Source organism: Jaculus jaculus, chromosome 10 (genome assembly GCF_020740685.1).
Source record: "Jaculus jaculus isolate mJacJac1 chromosome 10, mJacJac1.mat.Y.cur, whole genome shotgun sequence".
Lineage (NCBI taxonomy): Eukaryota > Metazoa > Chordata > Mammalia > Rodentia > Dipodidae > Jaculus > Jaculus jaculus.
In genome coordinates, this window is record NC_059111.1 from 29,784,039 (window position 1) to 29,805,244 (window position 21,206).

Consider the following 21,206-nt stretch of genomic DNA (forward strand, 5'->3'; position numbering starts at 1 on the left):
TTTCAATCTCCATGGATATGATATATTTGTTTAGGAGATTAATTTGCTATAAGTTCAGTTTTGGTAGGTGGTACATGCCTAGGAATTCATCCATTTCTTCCAGATTATCCAGTTTTGTGGAGTAGAGGTTTTGGAAGTATGCCCCAATGATTCTTCCAATTTCATTGATGTCTGTTGTGACCTCTCCTTTTTCATTTCTGATATTGTTAATTTGAGGCTCTCCTCTCTCTCTCTATCTCTCTCTCTCTCTCTCTCTCTCTCACTCTCTCTCTCTCTCTATCTCTCTCTCTCTCTCTCTTTTTGTTTGATCAAATTGGCCAGGTGTTTATTGATCTTGTTTATTTTTTCAAAGAACCAGCTCTTTGTTTCATTGACTTTTTAAAATTGTTTTCTTAGTTTCCAATTCATTAATTTCTTCTCTGATCTTGATTATTTCTTTCTGTCTGAAGCTCTTAGGGTTGGATTCTTCTTGCTTTCTCAATGCCTTTAGATGAACAGTTAAGTTATTAGTTTGTGATCTCTCTGTCTTTGTTATGAATTCATTTAGCACTATGAATTTTCCCCTTAGGACTGCCTTATGTGTGTCTCATAAGATTGGGTGGTTGTGTTTACATTATCATTCAGTTCTAGGAACTTTGCAGTTTCTTTTTTGATTTCTTCCACAACCCATTCATTGTTTAAAAGTGTGTTGTTGGGCTGGAGAGATGGCTTAGCAGTTAAGCACTTGCCTGTGAAGCCTAAGGACCCCGGTTCGAGGCTCGTTTCCCCAGGACCCACGTTAGCCAGATGCACAAGGGAGCGCACACATCTGGAGTTCCTTTGCAGTGGCTGGAGGCCCTCCCTGGTGTGCCCATTTTCTCTCTCTCTCTGCCTCTTTCTCTCTCTGTCACTTTCAAATAAATAAGTAAATAAATACTTTTTTAAAGTGTGTTGTTTAGTCTCCAGGAGCTGGTGGACTTCTTAATATGTCTTTTGTTAATTTTTAGCTTTAAAGTATTGTGATCTGATATGATACATGAAGTTACTTCTATTTTCCTAAATTTATGGAGGCGTGCTTTATAGCCTAATGTATGGTCTATTTTAGAGAAGTTTCCATGGGCTACTGACAAAATGTGTATTTTGCAGAGTTGGGTGTGGAAAGTTCTGTAGATGTCTGTTAGGTCCAGTTGATCTATGGTATTGTTGAACTCTATAATTTTCCTATTCATTTTCTGCTTGGATGATCTGTCTATTGATATTAGTGGAGTATTGAAGTCTCCAACTATGATGGTGTGGTGTTTATTTCTATTTTGTTGTCAAGTAAGTTTTGTTTTATAAACTGTGGTGCACTTTTGTTTGGTGCATATAGATTTATGATTGTGATGTTCTAATGTTGAATCATTCCCTTGATGAGTAAGAAGTGGCCTTCTGTTGCAGTCAGGTTTGCCTTGCTGGCAAAAAAAAAAAAAAAAAAAAAAAAAAAAAAAAAAAAAAAAACACCGATCAAGAGCAGTTTGTGGGATAAAAGGTTTATTTGGGCTTACAGACATGAGGGGAAGCTCCATGATGGCAGAGCATAAACAGAGGGTGGGACTTCACCTTCAGGCCAACATCAGGTGGACAACAATAGCAGGAGAGTATGCCAGACACTGGCTGAGGCAACTGGCTATAATACCCATCAGGCTGCCCCAACAATACACTGCCTCTAGGAGGCGTTAATTCCAAAATCTCCATCAGCTGGGAACCTGGCATTCAGAAAGAACACCTAAGTTATATGGGACACCTGAATCAAACCACCACATTCGGCTCCTGGCCCCCATAAACTAATAACCATCGATGATATAAAATGTAATGCATTCCATCCAACTTTAAAAGTCCCCATATGTTTTCTCAATCCCAGAGAGATTCAAACATCCCCATAATCCAAGGTCTTTTAACTGAGCCATAGTACCAAAAAATCACCCTCCCCAAAAAAACATATTGGCACAAAAAAAATATTCATACTGCAAAAGGTAGAATTTGGCATAGCAAATAAATATTCAACCAATACAAGATTTAAACAGGGCAAACATCAAACTCTGTAACTCCAAGTCCAACAACTAGTCAGTAACAAATCTCCAAGTCTGATAATTCTAACCAACAAGTCTCTGGAGTTCCAATTCCCCTCCAGTTAGGCTACTCACAGTCCTGGAAAACTTCAGCAGGCTAACAGCTCTCCTTAGCAGCCATCTCATGGTCCTAGCATCTCCACTGGGTCTCCACTGCAACTCACAGTTCATCCTCACTGCTGCATCTGGTCTCTGTACAGGCATTCCAACAAACATGCTTCACACTGCCCATAGCCATTTCCAAAACACAAGACAATGCTGCAAATTCAATAACCCTCTCTTTCCTGCATTTTTTATGTTCTACAATACCAGGTAGAATACCAGTTTGCTAATCCGGGGGGGTGGGGGGGAAATAAAGCAGACTTTGAAGAACATGGCAGTCCTTGAGCATCCTTCATGCCCCTTCAAAATAATCTTCATTCTTCCTCTTGCCCCAATGCAGGTTATCTGGCCCAATTTCAAAGGTTGTAATCTCTCATATAATTGCAGCTGAATGGGCAGAAAGTTCAGCCCAAAGATTTCTTTCTGTGTTATATCCCTCTGCTCATACCAATCCATTTCTATGCAATGCAACCCTGCACAAATTCTCAGGACACAAGCATAACAACAAGCTTCTCACAGAAACTGCTTCTAACCCAGCCTAGATAAAACTCTTTCTCACCTTCACAAGCCAAACCTCCTCACAGTCCATAGTTCTTACTGCATTCAGGTCTTTCAGCTCTGACCAGAATAGTCCATCATGCTATACTTACAGCACTGCAAGGCATCTCTTAAGCCATGACTTCAAATTCATCCACATTCCTCTTGAAAATCAGTTCCAAAAGGCCAAAGCCCCACAGTCAGGTTTCTGAGAGCAATAACCACACGTCTCTGTACCAACTTTATTGTTGCAGTCAGGTTCACATTGCTGGCAGAAAACACCCAAGAGCAGCTTGTGGGGTAAAGGGCTTATTTTAGCTTATGGACTTGAGGGGAAGCTCCATGATGGCAGGGGGAAACAATGGCATGAGCAGAGGGTGGATATTACCTCGTGGCCAACATCAGGTGGACAACAACAGCAGGAGAGTGTGCCAAACACTGGCAAGGGGAAACTGGCTATAACACCCATAAACCCACCCCAACAATACACTGTATCCAGGAGGTGTTAATTCACAAATCTCCTTCAGCTGGGACACCTGAATCAAACCATCATACTTTCTTTATCATTTTAAATTACTTTTTGTTTGAAGTCTATTTTATCAAATATTAATATAGCAACAGCAACTTGTTACTTATTTCCATTTGCTTGAAATATTATTCCCCATCCTTACATTTGAGGAGGTATCTATCTTTAGTGGTGAGGTGGGTTTCTTGAAGACAGCAGATAGAAAGGGTCCATTTTTTTTATCAGCCTTGTTAATGTGTGTCTTTTGATGGGTAAGTTAAGACCATTAATATTTAAGTTATAACTGTGAGGTTCAGTTTAATCCCTGCCATGATGAGGTGTTTTATGGGGTTTGGTGTTTTCTTATGTTTTGTACTTTTTTGGCCCTAGTCTATTTTGCTTATTGTGATCTTCTTTTAGGCTCTTAAGATTGGTTGTTTGACTCTTCTGTGTGGAGTATTCCCTGAAGTATTCTCTGTAGGTTTGGTTTTATGTTCATATAATCATAGAGTTGACTTTTTTCATGGAATTTTTTCCTTTCACCATCTATTATGAGGGATACTTTCACTGTTCTAGGGTAGCTTAGGTTGGAAGCCATAGTTTTTTAGACTTTGAAGTCTTCTATTCCAGGCCCTTCTGGCTTTCAGGGTTTCCATTGAGAAATCTGAGGTAATTCTGATGGAATTACCTTTGTATGTAAAGAGTTCCTCTTGCTGCATTTAGCACTCTTTATTTTCATTGTTTAGAGTTTTATCTATGATGTGCCTTGGAGAGTTTCTTCTTTGGTCCTGTCTGTTTGGTATTCTGTGGGCTTCTTTTATCTCTATGGGCCTTACTTTTGAGAGATTCAGAAATTTTTCTTTAATAATTTTGTTGAATATGTTCTCTTTGCCTATGGCCTGGATTTTGCTCCTTCTAGTGTACCCATGATCCAGATGTTTGGTCATTTGGAAGTATCCCACAGTTCTCTAGTATTCTGTTCACTTAACTTTTTTTTTTTTTTTTTTTTTGGTTTTCCGAGGTAGGGTCTCACTCTAGCCCAGGCTGACCTGGAATTCACTCTGTAGTCTCAGGGTGGCCTCAAACTCACAGCGATCCTCCCACCTCTGCCTCCTGAGTGCTGGGATTAAAGGCATGAGCCACCACGCCCAACTCACTTGACTTTTTGAACTTAGCAAAGTTTTTGGCCCTCTGCTTCATTTCTTCCTTCTTGTCTTCCAGCTCAGAGGTTCAGTCTTCCACATGATTTACTCTGTTAATGAGGGGTTCTAGGGAGGTTTATAAAAATCTCTTATAAAAGCTCTATTTGAATTTGTTTTCCATTGTGTTATCATGTCCATCTCTTCTTTGAGATACAATTTTAGTTTGAGTTCTGATTTTCTTGATGCTTCCTGTAATTCATTCTTGCATTTGATCAAGTCTTCATTAAGCTTAATGAATTGGTTATTGAGATCTTTTGTTTGTTGACTCACCTTCAATTTATTTATATCTCTTTTGAGGATTCTATCATTTCTTCAAAGTTTAGCCTTCTGTAAAAAGCTGAATGCTTTAAGAGATGATTCTACTCAATTTCATTGATACAATTGTGTTTTCATTTGGGGATTGAATTTCTGTTGATTCCTCTACAATTTCATTAGAGGCTTCCATTGTGGGACTAAGCATCCTTGGTAGAGATCTCTCAGTTTTCTGACCTTTACTGTTTTTTGTTTGTTTGTTTTATGTTGTGGTCTACCCATCTTGAGGAAACTTTTTTCTATTAAGGGGAAATCAAAAAAGAAAGTTTCTACTGAGGAGGAAGCAAGTATTTGTCCTTGTAGGATCTTCAGTGGGTGCTCTGTTTTAAATGTGAACCAGATGGTATACAATGGTATTGTAACCACAGATGCACAGATTGTGGAGATTGCAAGACTGTCAAAGGTACCCAGGGAACTGGGAGGTAGGGAGCCTGGAGCTCTGGCCTACTCACTCCACTTACATGTACTCTTCAGCACCCAGGAATCAGAGGTTGGGGAGCCAGGAGCCAGAAGTTTGAGAGCCAGAGGCAGGAGGCCAGCTCCTATAGTCACTCATGCACCCTCTCACTCAGGAATGGGGATTTGGGTACCCAGGGGTCAATGAGGAAGTCAGAGCAAAAGGCCTGCTTCTGCAGCCCACACAGAGCAACCAGGGAACTGGGAGGTGGGGAACTAAGATCTCTGGCCTACTCACTTTGTGTGTGTACCTTCCAGAGTGGGGGATCCAGGAGTTGGGGACCCAGGGTCCCTTCAATCAGGAAGGTGGAGCAAGGGTCCTGCTTCTGCAGCAAACTCACTGAGTCCAGGCAGCCTGTAACCAGCTACATGGAAACCTACTGGGACCAGGGAGCTGGGGGGTAGGGAAGGGGGACAGGGAGATATGTCCTACTTATTCTGTACAGGCACTCTCCCAAGCAGGGCATCTGGGAATTCTCAGCACAGTCTTTAATGTGAGGCTCTGGGTCCAATCTTCAGCAGCAAAGACAGAAGGGAGAGGGAAGGTAAGAGGTGAAAGGAAGAAAGAGGATATTTATGTCAACAATTATTTTTGCACGTATGATTACTTTTTATTTTTTAAAGATGTATTTTATTTATTTGAAAGCAACAGAGACTAGGGGAGAGAGAGAGAAAGAGCACGCCAAGGCCTCTAGCTACTGCAAACAAACTCCAGAGGCATGTGCCACCTTGTGCATCTGGCTCTTGTGATTACTGGGGAATCAAGCCTTGAATCAGGGTCCTTAGGTTTCACAGGCAAGCACTTAACTGCTAAGCCATCTCTCCAGACCCTATGATTACTTTTAAAAGGGAAAAGGCAATTGTTGAGTTTTATGGAACAATTTGATGTTTCCTGATGAAAGTATAAATTACATGATCATTCTTACTTCAAGTAAGCATGATGAATGAAAATATAGACTAGAAATATTCAGGCTAATATCTCTACAGTTTTCAGACTTACTCATGTGCTCTGGCAATGGGAATATGAGATGAAAAGCACCAAATGTGATTTTATAGTATTAATAAGATTCTTTTTGGTGTCTCAGATGTAGTATATGTTGATACATGGAGGGGAAAGGTACTGAAATAATCTCTTACTATGTTCCAATCTAAAGTCATGCCTGTAATAGAAGCCAGTAGAACAGAAATAGCAATTTATGGCAGACTTGAAGAAAGTGTGACAAAATTATCAGAGCTAGAAATGTGCTGTTTTCTTCTTCACAGTAATTTTGATTTCCACTACTAGTACACTGGGTATAGCCTCAATGCACAGTCACCCTGGTGGTGCATAGATAATTCCAACCAAACTTATTTAAAGATACAAAAACAAGCAGAGAGAAGCTTACATGTTTCAGATCTTCTAGAATGCTATTATTGTTTTAAGAACAAATAAAATGAAGATAACTCTCTAAAGTAAGGAAATTGTGCCATCTTCAGGACTGACAACTTGCAAGCAATCTAACATAAATGAGTTGTAAGGCTTTTCCTGCAAGTCAGTTCTGTGGTATAGTTGAAAGACTGAGTTCCAGGCAGTCCCTGCATTGAGCAAGTTGCTTAAAATCTCCAAACCAGTTCTCCTGTGTAAAGTAACAGACATTATACTTGACATACTCTCAAAACTCTTGATTTTCCGAATGAGATATGGGAAACAGCTTATGTCATAAGGTACCATGTAAACCTATGAGCAGTTTATTATTTCACCAAATGTTAAAAATGTATTGCTAAATATTATAAAAATGTTTCCAAGACAACACATGGCACTCCGGGTGCTACACAAATTGGAAGTCCTGCAGCTTAGACACTGACACGCCATCCACATGGAGTAAACCACAGCTGTCTCAGGAGAAACGGCCATGCAAACCACATGGAATAAGACACTGCTATTATTTACCTCATATTTTACATTAACTTTTCTTAATGTTATTTTAAATCTGCAATATTGGGATTTTTAGTATTTAATAACTAAATGAGGGAAGATTTTTATTTTGTTTGTAGTTGTATTCCTGTTGTCTAAAACATTGTCCATCACATCAGTATTTGTGGAAACAATCAATAAAACAATTCATTGTCAATGAGAGAAGAGGTCATAATGTAAAGGAAGTTAGGGAGATGGCTTTGTGGCTAAGAGTACTTGCTACACAAGCATGAGCACCTGAGTTCAATCCCTAGCATGCGCATAAAATTCAGTTTTCAAAGAAATATTGTGGAAGAGTGACAGAGAACACCCAGACTTTTCCTATGGCCTCTGCAACATGTGCATAGGTATGCACATCTACACACCACTCACCATGTACACATGGATAAATTTATTTTGTTTTGTTTTGTTTTTTGAGGTAGGGTCTTACTCTAGCCCAGGCTGACCTGGAATTCACTATGGAGTCTAGGGTGGCCTTGAACTCACAGCAATCCTCCTACCTCTGCGTCCCAAGTGCTGGGATTAAAGGCGTGCACCACCACACCCGGCTAAATTTTAAAAAAAAATAAGTTTTAAAAAGAAAAGATTAGGGCTGGAGACTTGGCTTAGCGGTTAAGCGCTTGCCTGTGAAGCCTAAGGACCCCGGTTCAAGGCTCAGTTCCCCAGGTCCCACGTTAGCCAGATGCACAAGGGGGCGCACGCGTCTGGAGTTCGTTTGCAGAGGCTGGAAGCCCTGGCGCGCCCATTCCCTCTCTCTCCCTCTATCTGTCTTTCTGTGTCTGTTGCTCTCAAATAAATAAATAAATAAATTAAAAAAATATATTTAAAAAAAAGAAAAGATTAGCATATATATTATACATAAATGTTAAGCACAGATACTAATAATCTATATAATATTTTTAAATGTCTTTACCAAATACATTGAAATTTTTTGTTTATTTTTATTTATTTATTTGAGAGCAACAGACAGAGAGAAAGAGGCAGACAGAGAGAAAGTGTGCACCAGGGCCTCCAGCCACTGCAAACGAACTCCAGATGCATGCACCCCCTTGTGCATCTGGCTAACGTGGGTCCTGGGGAATCAAGCCTCAAACCAGGGTCCTTAGGCTTCACAGGCAAGCGCTTAACTGCTAAGTCATCTCTTCAGCCCTATGATGAAATTTTTAAACTTTCTTTTTATTTGCATTACTTAGGGACGAGGTTCTCTAACCCAAGAAAAACAGGAGTTTGCCCATGAACATGAAGAAATGAAGAACCTAGAAGCCATTGTTCAAAAAATAAAACCAACTGCCCTCATAGGTAAGCTTTTATTCTCTCTCCTCCTGTTATTTTGATCTGATTGGTGATATTTAGCTTTATGGAAACCTCAATCCCTGGAATTCAGAAACAAAATTAATTCAACCAAGCAGCAGTGCCCGATAGACACCTGGATCTGTAAGTTCTGACTGGAATCCCTAGTACTCCTGACTTTAGATCAGCTGAAGTATGCGGCTCTCCCTGCTGACACCAACCTCACTCTACCTGCATTACTCCAGAGAGCAGCGCTCCTTAGATGAGTGCTATTCCCCTCCTCGGGCACATTAGGCAGTGATGGGAGATGTTCCTTTTCACTTGGCATAAGTGAGAAGGGGATTGTGAGGGGGTGGGGAGGAAAGGCCAAGTGGCATGTAGTAGGTAGAGGTCAGGGATGCCTCTGAATAATCCTGCAGCACAAGACAGTCCTGGCAGACAGGACGCCTATCTAATATATCTTTCTATTATCCTGGATGCATCAGAGCAGCTGTGCATCAGATGTGCACAGTAAAGTCTTAATGTGCAGCCAGATGTAGTGATGCATGCCTGTTATCCCAGAACTTGGGAGGTGGACACATGAGAATTCGGAGTTTAAGGCCAGCCTGAGCTACATACTGTACCTGATTTAAAAAAATAAAAAATAAAAAAATGTTTAATGTAATCAAATTTTAAGTGTTTAAAAAAATCTCAAGAGAGTTTATGCAAGTTTATCCCTTAGTTTCGTATGCCACTTGACTTTTTATCATATTCTGTTCCCTGAAGCTCTTATGAAAGAGTTGACAGTATTGAGAATAATGATGATAATCACAATAAAATAACTACTTACGTGGCAGGGAGTTCACTACATAGTATGTGCTTTCAGCAGTTTTACAGTTTTCATTTCCACTATGCTAATTGCTGGTGCTAGAATTCTTTTTAAGAATGCTTGTTTCAGTTTTGCAATCTAATGAGATGAGTATTAACATTGCCTTATCAAAATGTTACTTTTTATTCTGACAGATATATTCAAAATTGCTTATAGAAAATGAATTAGATCCAGTTTAATTTCTGACCAAAAAAATGTCCATATAATCAAAGTTTGAAATGATAGGCCACAAACTCAATTAATTATGAGTCAGATGTTATGTCTGTGATTTCAATGGTACTTGATTTATAACCCTAAATACTATCTTCGTTAGTAAGCATGTACCACTGTACTTTAATACAATTATTCTACATTTTGCTTAAGAGTCAGTCAGTATTCTTTGGGGGCATGAGCCCCTTGCATGAACTAATCTATGGTAGTCCTAACCCTGTGCCCCATTAGGGGTTGCTGCAATTGGTGAATCTATGGTAGTCCTAACCCTGGTTTCTTGTTGCCCCATTAGGAGTTGCTGCAATTGGTGGTGCATTCACAGAGCAAATTCTTAAAGATATGGCTGCCTTCAATGAACGGCCTATTATTTTTGCTTTGAGTAATCCAACCAGCAAAGCAGAATGCTCTGCAGAGCAGTGCTACAAGATAACAAAGGTAAACAATCCAATGTTGGTTATTTATAGGGAAGCCTAGAATCTAGGGTGCTTGCCATGTGACTTTTAAGACTTATAACACAACAGTGACTAGAAGAAAAGTGGTCAGACCAGAGGGACAGCGACTTCCTTCTCCCCACTCTTGTATCACTCTTCCAATTAAAGGAATGATGTAATGTTTTCTTGATCATTTTCCTTGAGGGACTTGCAAAGTATCTAAAATTTTAATATAAAAGATTTAAAAAGGACAAGCCTGGCTTTAGATGGTTATTAAAATAGCTTTTAACTAGCTCCTCCCAAACACTGAAGCATGCAGAATGAAACCACAATCTAATTTCTGCTTTGCTAAATTCTGGGTTTGAATTTTGATGCCACGGGTGGAGCATCTGGGCAGCCATGTTAACCCCAGGCCAGGTTGGCACCAGGAGTCCTCAATGCCCTTATGATCACTGCTTCCATAAAAGCCTGTTTTACACTTTGTTTATGATAACAAATTTGGATGATATGTTGGAAAGGGCCTTTTGTTCTCTTTAAAGATTCGAGAATGTCTCTTTAAAACTTTTGGCAGGAAGTAAGTATAAGAGAGCAAACAAAGCAAAGCTGTGACCCTGTACACAAATCATAAATTTCTGCCTCTTTTTTAAAAATAGTGTTTCTGGGCTGGGGAAATGGCTTAGTGGTTGAAGCACATGCCTGCGAAGCCAAAGAACTCTGGTTCGATTCCCTAGGACCCACGTAAACCAGATGCACAAGGGGGCACATGTGTCTGGAGTTCCTTTGCAGTGATAGTCATAGGAAATCCCAGGCAAAAATGAGATTGAGAACAGTGATACCACCAGTCCCAGAACCTGTGGCCCACTTAGTAGGTGGTCAGGTAGTCAGCATGTGTTATTTTGCCTAGGAGTAAAGTCCTGCTATAACACATCTGTTTCTCAACACCTTCCTTCTTTTTAACATATGGCATGTGTCTGTGTTGCAGGGGCAAGCGATTTTTGCCAGTGGCAGTCCTTTTGATCCAGTTACTCTTCCCAATGGAAAGACCTTATTTCCTGGCCAAGGCAACAATTCCTATGTGTTCCCTGGAGTTGCTCTTGGGGTGGTGGCATGTGGACTGAGGCACATAACAGACAAGATTTTCCTCACGACTGCAGAGGTACTGTGGAATACTCAGCTTGCCAAGGCCATAAAATTTGCTGAGCTTCAGTTATCTAATGTTTTATTTATTCAGCATCATAGATCTTAGTCTGTCTCTGTGTATCCATTCCTCCCTCTCTCCTTCCTTTTTCCTCTTCTTCCCTCCCTTTCTCCCACCCTCTTTCATCTAAAGATGAGAAACTCTTTCCCAGTAGAGAATCAGGGTGAGTAGCAGGTTCATATTGGGTTACTAGTAAAATGTCTTTCTCCAGTAACCAGTTAGGTTTGATTTCATAAAGAAGTTCTTTGTTGTATCTTCATATAACAAATCAAATTTGATGGCATTTTTGAAACATTGTTTCCAAATGATGATTAAATGATAAGTATCTTTCCATTGGAAGCCTTCATAAATAATACAAGTAACATAATTTTGAAGGTTTAAATAAAAGGCTGATATGGTATAGTAAGTGTGTTTATCATTAAGGGTTCAGTGCAGAAAATAGAAGCCATGATAGTATCTACGCTGTAATGAAATTAAAACAGGGGCAAAGTATTTATGAGATCATTAAAAGGACAGAAGTAGATTCCAGTCTGTGCTCATAGGAAAAACTTTCAGGACATTGCAGAGCAAACCCACTAGGGAATCCTGTATAGTCCAAAACCACATTTACTCGACTTGCAAGCTAACAAGTTAGCCATGGTTTTGTAGCTATAGGCAGAAGCGTGAAGCTGTCAGCTCAGACAAGAACCCCATAAATTTCACGATGTCATTTCCCCTGGGCTCCTCAGTCTCAGCAGGAGATTAGTGATGGGTCATGCATTTGTAAAAGCATGACCTCGTAATAATCACAGCCTTCAGTCTCCTGATCATCCTATTTCAGATGAGAGCAGGATGCAATTTGTGAATGAGAAACTTGGGAATTTCTTCTCTTGAAAAATTGAACCACTGTGTACATAACGTTATAGCTGAACTGAACCAAATTTAAATTAAAACATTTATCCTCTAAACACACTGTTTTTTGCGTTTGTGAAATGCAGTCTCAAGAACATGGACAGAGATTGCAAAGGCTCTGATGTGATCTAAGGAGCACATCCTGGTGTCAGCAGCCAGCTCCCCCATGGGAACAGAGGTCTGGGGGTACAGTGTTTTCCTTCTTTCTCTTTGCCATATTATGTATGACAGCTTATTCTCAAGTTTCCTTTAGCTCAAAAATCTTGTTAAATGTAAGCTAATTCCTAAGAGCATTTAAATAGTTTGTATTTCATTTGTGTGTGTGTGTGCATATGCACACGTATGCATGTGCACGTGTATATGCCTACATGTGGAGGCCAGAGGACAGCCTTGAGTACAGTTTCTCAGGTGATATACACCTTTTTTGAAACAGGACTCTTGTTGGACTGCTGTTCACGTTAGTCTTGACTAGGCATTTGTATACCTACCTCCCAGCACAGGGTTATAAGTGTACCACCAAGTCTGATTTTTATGTGGGTTCTGGGGAACAAGCTCAGGTCCTCATGCTGTGAGACAAGCACTTTACATACTGAGCCATCTGCCTATCTCTAAAGTTGTTTTTAGATGAAGAAAAATGAAAACATTTTCTTTCAGGACAAGGATATTAGAATGTTCTTTTCTTTTAGCTAATTCTCGCTTTTTAAATTACTCTGACACCCTCTAGTGGTAAATGTCACAAAACAATTTTGCATTTCTTAATAAGAGCAATGAGCACTACCAAGAAAAAAAAAAGGTGAGCAGAATGTGGTGGCTCATGTATGTAATCTCAGCGTTGAAGGCTGAGACAGGAGGATCACAAGTTCGAGGCCAAGCTTGAGTACAAAGAGTTCCAGGTCAGCCCGTTATATATAGTGAAAATCTGTCTCAAAACAAACCAAAGCCAAGCAAGCTAAGAAGAAGTGGTGCTGGGCAAGCCATGTTTTTCTCCGCGCCCATGTTCCTTCTGCTGCATCTTTGGGCTACCATTCTGGGGTTCTCTTAGGTTCAACACAGCATCCCCTTTGCATACCCAACATGTCCCACTTTCTGTTTTCTTTGTCTACTTTTTATCTCCCTTTGTATAGCATTCATTTTTCATTTTCGCTTGTTTAAATTATTTTCATGTTAATAGTCCCCAAACCTGTGTGTTTCTATTCTCACCTTTTTCTGTCACTCCCAGAAATACCAGCATGTCCATCAACACACCGTGCTTAAATCCATAGTGATCATTTCCCTCATCCAGAAATACCCACGTGCCCATCAACACAACACGCTTAAATCCATAGTGATCATTTCCCTCACCCAGAAACACCAGCATGTCCATCAACACAACGTGCTTAAATCCATAGTGATCATTTCCCTCATCCAGAAGTACCCACATGCCCATCAACACAACATACTTAAATCCATAGTGATCATTTCCCTCACCCAGAAATGCCCACATGCCCGTCAACACAATTTGCTTAATTCCATAGTGATCATTTCCCTCACCCTCCGCATTCACACATTTGCATTTCTAACAGCAACATGTCATTGTTACTATTTTTGTGCCCATTTAAGCAGCTTAGAACATTGACTTTTTTTTTTTTTTTTTTTAATGGCAGGCAGGCCTTCAATTCCCAGACTCCACTGCCTCTACCTCCTGAGTGCTGGGATTTCTGAAAGTGCCAACACAGCCCAGTAGAAAGCCTGACATTTTCTTCATTCTCCCTCATCCCATAGCCTTATCAACATGCCATGTCATGCATATGTATGCTTAGTACTGGCTTTATTTCTTACCCTACCTGAAAAACAGTGAGAATCATTCTCTTCTGGCTGAACTTGTCCTTGGGGATACTGCTGAAGTCTAACAGCATCCTTGAGTTCCCATCTGAGGAGTCTGCTGAACTCTCATCATGGTCTCCCTCTAGCCACGACTATCCTTATTCAACACTGACAGTAGATTTTACTCCTGGTTGTGTTCTTCTCCTGGGCTCTTTGGGTTTTAAAAAGAATATGTTGCCTCTGTAACCAAATAGGTTGCTTTCTTTAAAGACAGTCTTGCGTACATGTCTTCCTGAACTACGGCTGTACCTAGCACAGTACCCAGCACAAAGCAGTAGTAAGTGCTTGGTGGGCTGGATAAGGTAGAAGGAGCCATAGGACCTAGCAAGAATGGGTGCACTGGTGCAGACAGATGCTCACTGCCAGGGCCTAGCGAGAACAGGTACAGTGGTGCAGACAGACACTCACTGTTGGGGCCTAGCAAGAACGGGTGCAGTGGTGCAGACAGACACGTATGCTATTGATTATTTCCTTCCCCCACCCTTTCACTGCCTGTCTCTAGCCAAAAGACCTCAGGCACCCCCATGTCAAGTTTAGCAATGATAACATTCCATCCCCTATTTCTGCTCCCAAGTCAGGACATCTCACAGAGTGCAGCTTATATATGCTGCTTTCTGTCTGCAGTAGCTTTCCTATGTATCTAGCCTGCCTAGCTCTATGTCCCTTACTTGCTGTGACCTCACCCATGAGCCCTCTGTTACTACTCTGGATGGCTTAGCACTCCTATTTCACATGTAGCTTAGGGATTTTGCTTTCAGTATTCTTCTTTCCAGAGCCCACTATCTTAAGCTCTTAAGAAGAGCAGCTGCTTTCATGAACTTGCCTGTGGTGTACTGATTGATCACAGTCACGGACTTGCTCATGGTACCAGAATGTATCTTACAGGGCTGGAGAGATAGCTTATTAGTTAAAGGCACTTTCTTGCAAAGCTTGCTGGCCTAGGTTTGATTCCCCAGAATCTACATAAAGTCAAAAACACAAAGTGATACATATGTCTGAAGTTCATATGCAGTGGACAGAAGGCCCTGGTGTGCCCATTCTCATTCTCTCCTCTTCCCTTTCTCTCTCTCATAAACAGATAAAAATATTTTTAAAAATAAAAAGAATGTGTCTTACAATTTCATGATTTAAAAAAATTGTGACGAGTAGTAAAAGACACTGCAGATCAGTGGAAAGAGTGCTTGCCTAGTGTGCACACGGCCTTGGGCTCGGTCCTTCAATCAAAAATAAATGTTTGATTGCTCAAAATGTGAACACTTGGGAAGATTTTTATCCCCTCTCTGTATCAGCACTTCTGTCAAAGGCTCAGCTATGAGCTGATTTATGCCCACTTTTCGTAGAGGCAAGAATCTAAGTCCTGGAGCAGGAGTGGATTTCTAGGTTTCCAAGACTACCTCTCTATCTCAAGGTGCAATAAATAATTTAATCTGTTCAGAAATGTGGTGAGTTAGGTGATCAGATGATCTGGAATCCAAATAAATGTACATCCTGAGGTCTGGGAGATGGCTCAGTGAATCTAAGTACTTACTTGTAAAATTCATTTATTTTTACTTTTTTTTTTTTTTTTACAGTAGTGGGATTGAACCCAGGACCTTGTGTGTGTTAAGCAAGCATTCTACACTGAGATATCGCCAGCCCTAGCTTGTAACATTAAATCCTATATACAGGGTGACTGAGTTAGCATTCCCAGCTCTGGCTCTGCCCCCTGCATTGGAAGCCTGAGCACGGAGCAGCAGCAGGTCATGCCTAGGCTAGCTGTCATCCTGTGCTTTCCCATGACTACTTCATCCTCCTTTCCTGACCTTGCCTGCATCCCCCTGTTGCATCAATTAGAAAATGCCAGTCTTTAATGGTGCAGTGTAATGGACTTGGACTGTATTCTCATCTGTTTCACTAATGGTGTTATCCCAACAAGCACCATGGTTTTCTTAGGTTCACCTTCTCCAGTGATACAGGAGACATCACGTTAAACAATTATAGTCATGTAATTTGTTTTTGAGCATAACCATTCATTTAATTATCTTTGTAACTAGCATGTTGACTTGTGAAGTGTAAACATTTTTTTATTACTTTTGTAAGGTCATATCTCAACAAGTGTCAGATAAACACTTGGAAGAGGGTCGGCTCTATCCTCCCTTGAATACCATCAGAGATGTTTCACTGAAGATTGCAGTAAAGGTAAAACTATATAAGCCTCATTATTTTTCCTTCCTCATCTTGCTAAATGAACAGCTAGTTAAGGGAAAGTCATTCCTCTCTTCTTCTAAATATGTCTTCAGGTGGGTCATGTTTCTTCTCACCTGATTTCAAGCTGTTTCCTTCAAGGTATAAAACAGGATATTCTCCTTATTGCAGGCAGTTATGGCCTTGCCTACCCTCTTTATCAAAAGGTGTTATCAAGCACTGACTAAGCTGTCCATGAGGCATGGTGTTTAAGATTCAAAAGAAGGAGGGTCCTTGTGATAGTTCCCAGTCCCTCAGAATTAGTATATTGCCAGACACACAGGAGGTAGGGTCCCATGCTGAGTATGAGGAGAGGTCTGTCCTCAGTGACCTCTTCCTAGCTGCCTAACCATAGTCCTGTGCAGAAAGCAAAACCGTGAGGGTAAAGAACTCACAGAGCTGCTAGGGCCACAGATGAGTGAATGAGATGAGAAGCACAGATGAGAAGTTGGCCAAGAAGGCAGGAAAGTTTTCTATAACTCAACTGAGAAACTCAGTTTACTTTCTGCAGTGTGGTTATATCAGTTTGCTATGGCTGCTATAACCAATACCACACACCACATGGTTAATTAGAATTATTTTCTCACTTTAAAATAAGGTGTAGCCCAGGATTGCCACTTAATTCCTGATCTTACTGCTTCTACCCCTTCAGCAATTGTCTACTGGTATGTCCTACCACAACCAGCTGACTTTTTTTTATTCATGTCTTTTTTAAAAAAAAGTATTCATTTATTCATTTGCAAGAAGTGAGAGAATGGTTGCACCAGGGCCTCCAGCTGCTTCAAACAAACTCCAGATGCATGAGCCATTCAGGTCATCTAGCTTTACGTGAGCACTGGTGAACAAAACCCAGGTTATTAAGGCTTTGCAAGCAAGCATCTTAACTGCCCAGTCATGTCTCCAGCCCCACTCACCTCAATTTTAAGATAAAACCCCCATAACAGACATGCCTCTATTGCACTAGTGGGCACATTCTGTCAGTTGCATAGCTCACAGGATCCACTGCTGGGAAACATTGCTGAGGACTTCCCCCCAGTAGCCTGGATAGTACTTTCTAGAACTATAACGCTAGCCAGCAAAGAGAAGGCTTCCAGTTCAGCTCAAGGGTGATATCTCAGTGACCTACAACTGAATAAAGAAAACACTTCAGGGCTGAAGAGATGGCTTAGTGGTTAAGCACTTGCCTGTGAAGCCTAAGGACCCCCCAGTTCGAGGATCTGAACCAGAAACCTCAGTGCCAAACCTCATTTATAGCAATGCTTGACCTTAGCAGGAGTGAAGCAATTTGAAATGATCTCACCAGATTTTACTGAGGACTACTAATATTCTTTATGATCAGACAGTACCCCAGCTCTGGTTGGGACCCTTGCTATAAGGTTCTTGGCTTAGACATCACACTGCCTTTCTAATATCTAGAAAATTCAATATTCTAAAACACATCTGGCCATAAAGATTATGAAGCTGTGTATTTAGGAGGTTAATACAACCCACAATTGTGAACTCAAGAAATACCATGAACAGCACGAATTATGGAGTCTGTAAAGACCAATTGAGCAGAGTGGGTCATAATTTAAACTGGGGAGATGCATGATTGGAAATAAAACATGTTTATTGATATGCACACTACAGATGGCAGTGTTTTGAGCAATTTATTTCATCAGCCTACAAAATGTGCTGAGTATGGTTTTTTAAGATATTAAGAAAAGGTGCAATATTACCTTGGGAAATAACCTCAGTGCAGTTTAAAGTCCAATGGCTTTGTATAAACTGTGTTTAATACCTGGAGAAATCAATAACAAGTGCAATTATAAGAACAGTATTAATTATACATTATGGTCTCCAGAATTACTACCACAAATAACATAAATAAAAGTAAATTACTGAATTTAAAAGAAAACACTTCAGCAATAGGATTTTATTACCATCTAGTTATGATGGACAACCAAGAGCCTTGGAAATAAATTATATTGTTTCGGGATCCTGTGGAGCCTCCTTGACCAACAGCTCACTGGAGGCAGCCAGTCCTCGAGGGTGATCTGTACATGCTTTTGTTGTCGTCTTTTTCATAGGCACTTACTCACAATTCAAGTAATTGTTTTAGCCACAATTTATATATTCACTGTAATGTTTTCAAAATCACAAATAGCAGTTCTGTGATTATTCTTTTAGAATTGGTATAAATAAAATAATCCCAATGGAGTGACTCTTTTACAGGTAGAGAAAAAGACTCTATTCTGAAGAAAGGTAGAAGAGAGGATGTATGAAGTTGGAGAGAAAGAGACATTGTTTTTTCAGGGTTGTAGTTTCCTAAGTAGATGATGAGAGCCAGAGGGGGATCCAAAGGCAGGATGCTTAGATTTACCTTTTGTGAGTTACAACAAAGTTATCTGTAAAGGATACATCTATAATGGAAACCACATGGGCCTAGATAAGGTTAGGAAAATTCTGATGCTACAGGAAACACCTGCTCAGTTCTCTGATGGACAGTTCTCTACTGGACAATTCTTTGATGGACAGCTGCCAAAGGAGAAACAAGCAGGTAGTGGTCCTCAGATCAAGGTCTAGAATGGTGCATGTGACACACAAAACATGAAACAGGAGTCTATGATGCTGGCAAAGAGCAGCACTCCCTGTGCCTGTGGGCTCCAGATGATTGGGCAAGCAGGAGCAGAGGTGCTGGCTTAAATGTAGACTTAGAGGAGGCTGTGGTCAGAACAGGTATTCCTGAAAACTCAAGGTATTCCAGATAAAGGATAGCAGGAATATTCCAGTATTTAGTTCAATTTATTTATTGCTATGACTTTTAACACTGACTTCTTTGAGAAATACTGATATAATCACACTTACAGAAACTTCTACTAGTTATACTTTCCTTAAGTGTTTGTGTCACTTCCACTGTTGGTATATATCATTTATAACTGCATTTTCATTTTTTGTATTTTTTGTTTATATACACTACATTGCAGTATCATTTTCTTAAAAATTAAATTACAAATTACTCACAAATAATAATTATAAATTGTAGATTAAGTTTTGAATGGATAAAACATCTACTGACTTGTGTTCAACATCACCTTCTCATTATTAAAATATTGAATATTCTTTTCCTATTTTCAGATTGTGAATGATGCATACAAAGAAAATACAGCTACAGTTTATCCAGAACCACAAGACAAAGAAGCATTTGTCTGTTCCCAAATGTATAGCACCAGTTATGACCAGATTCTACCTGATTGTTACTCTTGGCCTAAAGAAGTCCAGAAAATACAGACCAAAGCTAGCCAGTAACATAATAGGATTTTTAACTCCATTAATAAATTGTAGATTTTAAAGGTTGAAATCTTTTATGATGATTCACAATATGCTTAGCATAAGGTAATTTTCCTTTAACCACCAATCATTTGTGGAAGGCTATTAATATAAATTAGGGTAAACTTTACACTAGGCAATTTGCTTTTCTTACTTTCCAGTTATTTATGACTTCTATCTTATGCCCAGATTCTCCTTAAAAGAATTGTACCTATGACTGAGAAACTCATAATTTTCTGTAGGAAACTAAAGGGAAGACCCAAATTATTAATAAATTGGTATATCTATTAGTCAAACTTAATCACAGCACTAAAATCCATAATTCTTTTTTGACTGTTCTGTTAAAATCTACGTTTTAAAAATAAAGGTAGAAATGAGTTTAGGCATAAATGCACTTTTGCTAAACAGATACACTACATTGTTGCCTAGAGAAAAAAAAAAACAAACTTCTCAGGTATTTTTATTCCAGTCCTAGATTATATTTATTCTTTCCATGAATGCTAATATTTCTAAGAAAGATCACTGGTGTTTACAATACCTTGTGCAACTTTAGATTATAACGTTCTTTTGTCATGGTTACATCCCATAGATAGAGTAAAGCTCTTGCTACCTTGGGCCTGAGTTCCAAATTCTTCCTCAAAGCACCTTTCCTTCCCTCTGACCATATGCCCTGCCTCTCAGCTCTTGTGATTGGTTGCTTTCATGAGCACAGCCTGGGCAGTGCTGAAACAGAGTTGAGATCCTTGAGAAGGGCATGCTCGGGAGCCAGTTTTTGAAGACAAAGGTGTCAGGAATAAAGAGCAAAACTGAAACCATTGTTCTCAGACAAGCTGTCTGTGAGAATGACCTGCCGCAATGTCCCTGTGATTAGCACAGGTAGCTGAGAGTCCACTGCATGGCAATTATCTCACCTGCCTCTGAGTGTGGAGAAAGCTTTGAAACTGTGTCCCTAATATTACAAGTGTCTTTCCATTAGAAACTAAAACATTTTATTTGCCAAGACCATTATATTTGAAAGTATAACTACTTCCCTGAGTTGCATTAATTTACTTATAAATTAATGACTGAATGAATAGAAACAGTTCCAAATTTTTGATCTCAGGTACAATAACATTTGCTATGTATTTAAAGACTTCTGTTTTTTAAAGTAGTCCTTTAAAGAGCATAAGATGTTCAAAGTAAACTGTGCTGTAAAGAGATTATATTGAAAGGTGAAGATTATAGATTCTTTCAAGGGGTAGGTTAAAAGGATTGGGAACTTTCTAATGGTAACATCTGTTGAAGGGTTTCTTTTCAATATAGCTATTTATAAAGATTCAGAATTCCTGCCTTTTTCTTGTTTATTTGCCTATTGTCAAAAAGCTCTAAGTAAATGTATTTGTCTATGCAAAAGACTTATTAAAGCATAGAAAAAGTGAATGAATAAATTTATAAAATAATTGTTATTTTTCTTAAAATACTGTTAGATTTTAAAGTAATACTACTGGGGCTGGAGAGATGGCTCAGCAGTTAAGGTGTTTGCCTACAAAGCATAATGACCTGGGTTTGACTCCCCAGTACCCACATAAAGCCAGATGCACAAAATTGCACATGCATCTGCAGTTAGTTTGCAGTGGCCAGAGGCCCTGCTGTGCCTATTCTCTCTCTCTCTCTCTCTCTCTCTCTCTCTCTCTCTTTCCCCCTCTCTCTCTGCTTGCAAATAAATTAATAAATTTTTAAGTGTTAATGGGGCTAGAGAGATGGCTTAGCGGTTAAGGCATTTGCCTGC

At 39.7% G+C, this 21,206-nt stretch overlaps 1 protein-coding gene across 1 annotated transcript in view; it reads left to right on the forward strand.

The window, feature by feature from the left end:
- The window catches only part of Me1 (malic enzyme 1), a 146,067-nt gene extending 125,202 nt beyond the window's left edge, over nt 1–20,865 (forward strand). The window contains exons 10-14 of the mRNA XM_045160291.1: nt 8,349–8,454; nt 9,816–9,958; nt 10,937–11,110; nt 15,986–16,084; nt 19,247–20,865. Of these exons, the coding sequence (XP_045016226.1) occupies nt 8,349–8,454; nt 9,816–9,958; nt 10,937–11,110; nt 15,986–16,084; nt 19,247–19,417 (693 nt within the window). The 3' untranslated portion in view covers nt 19,418–20,865. The remainder of the gene's footprint in view (nt 1–8,348; nt 8,455–9,815; nt 9,959–10,936; nt 11,111–15,985; nt 16,085–19,246) is intronic.
- Nucleotides 20,866–21,206: the final 341 nt, after the last annotated feature.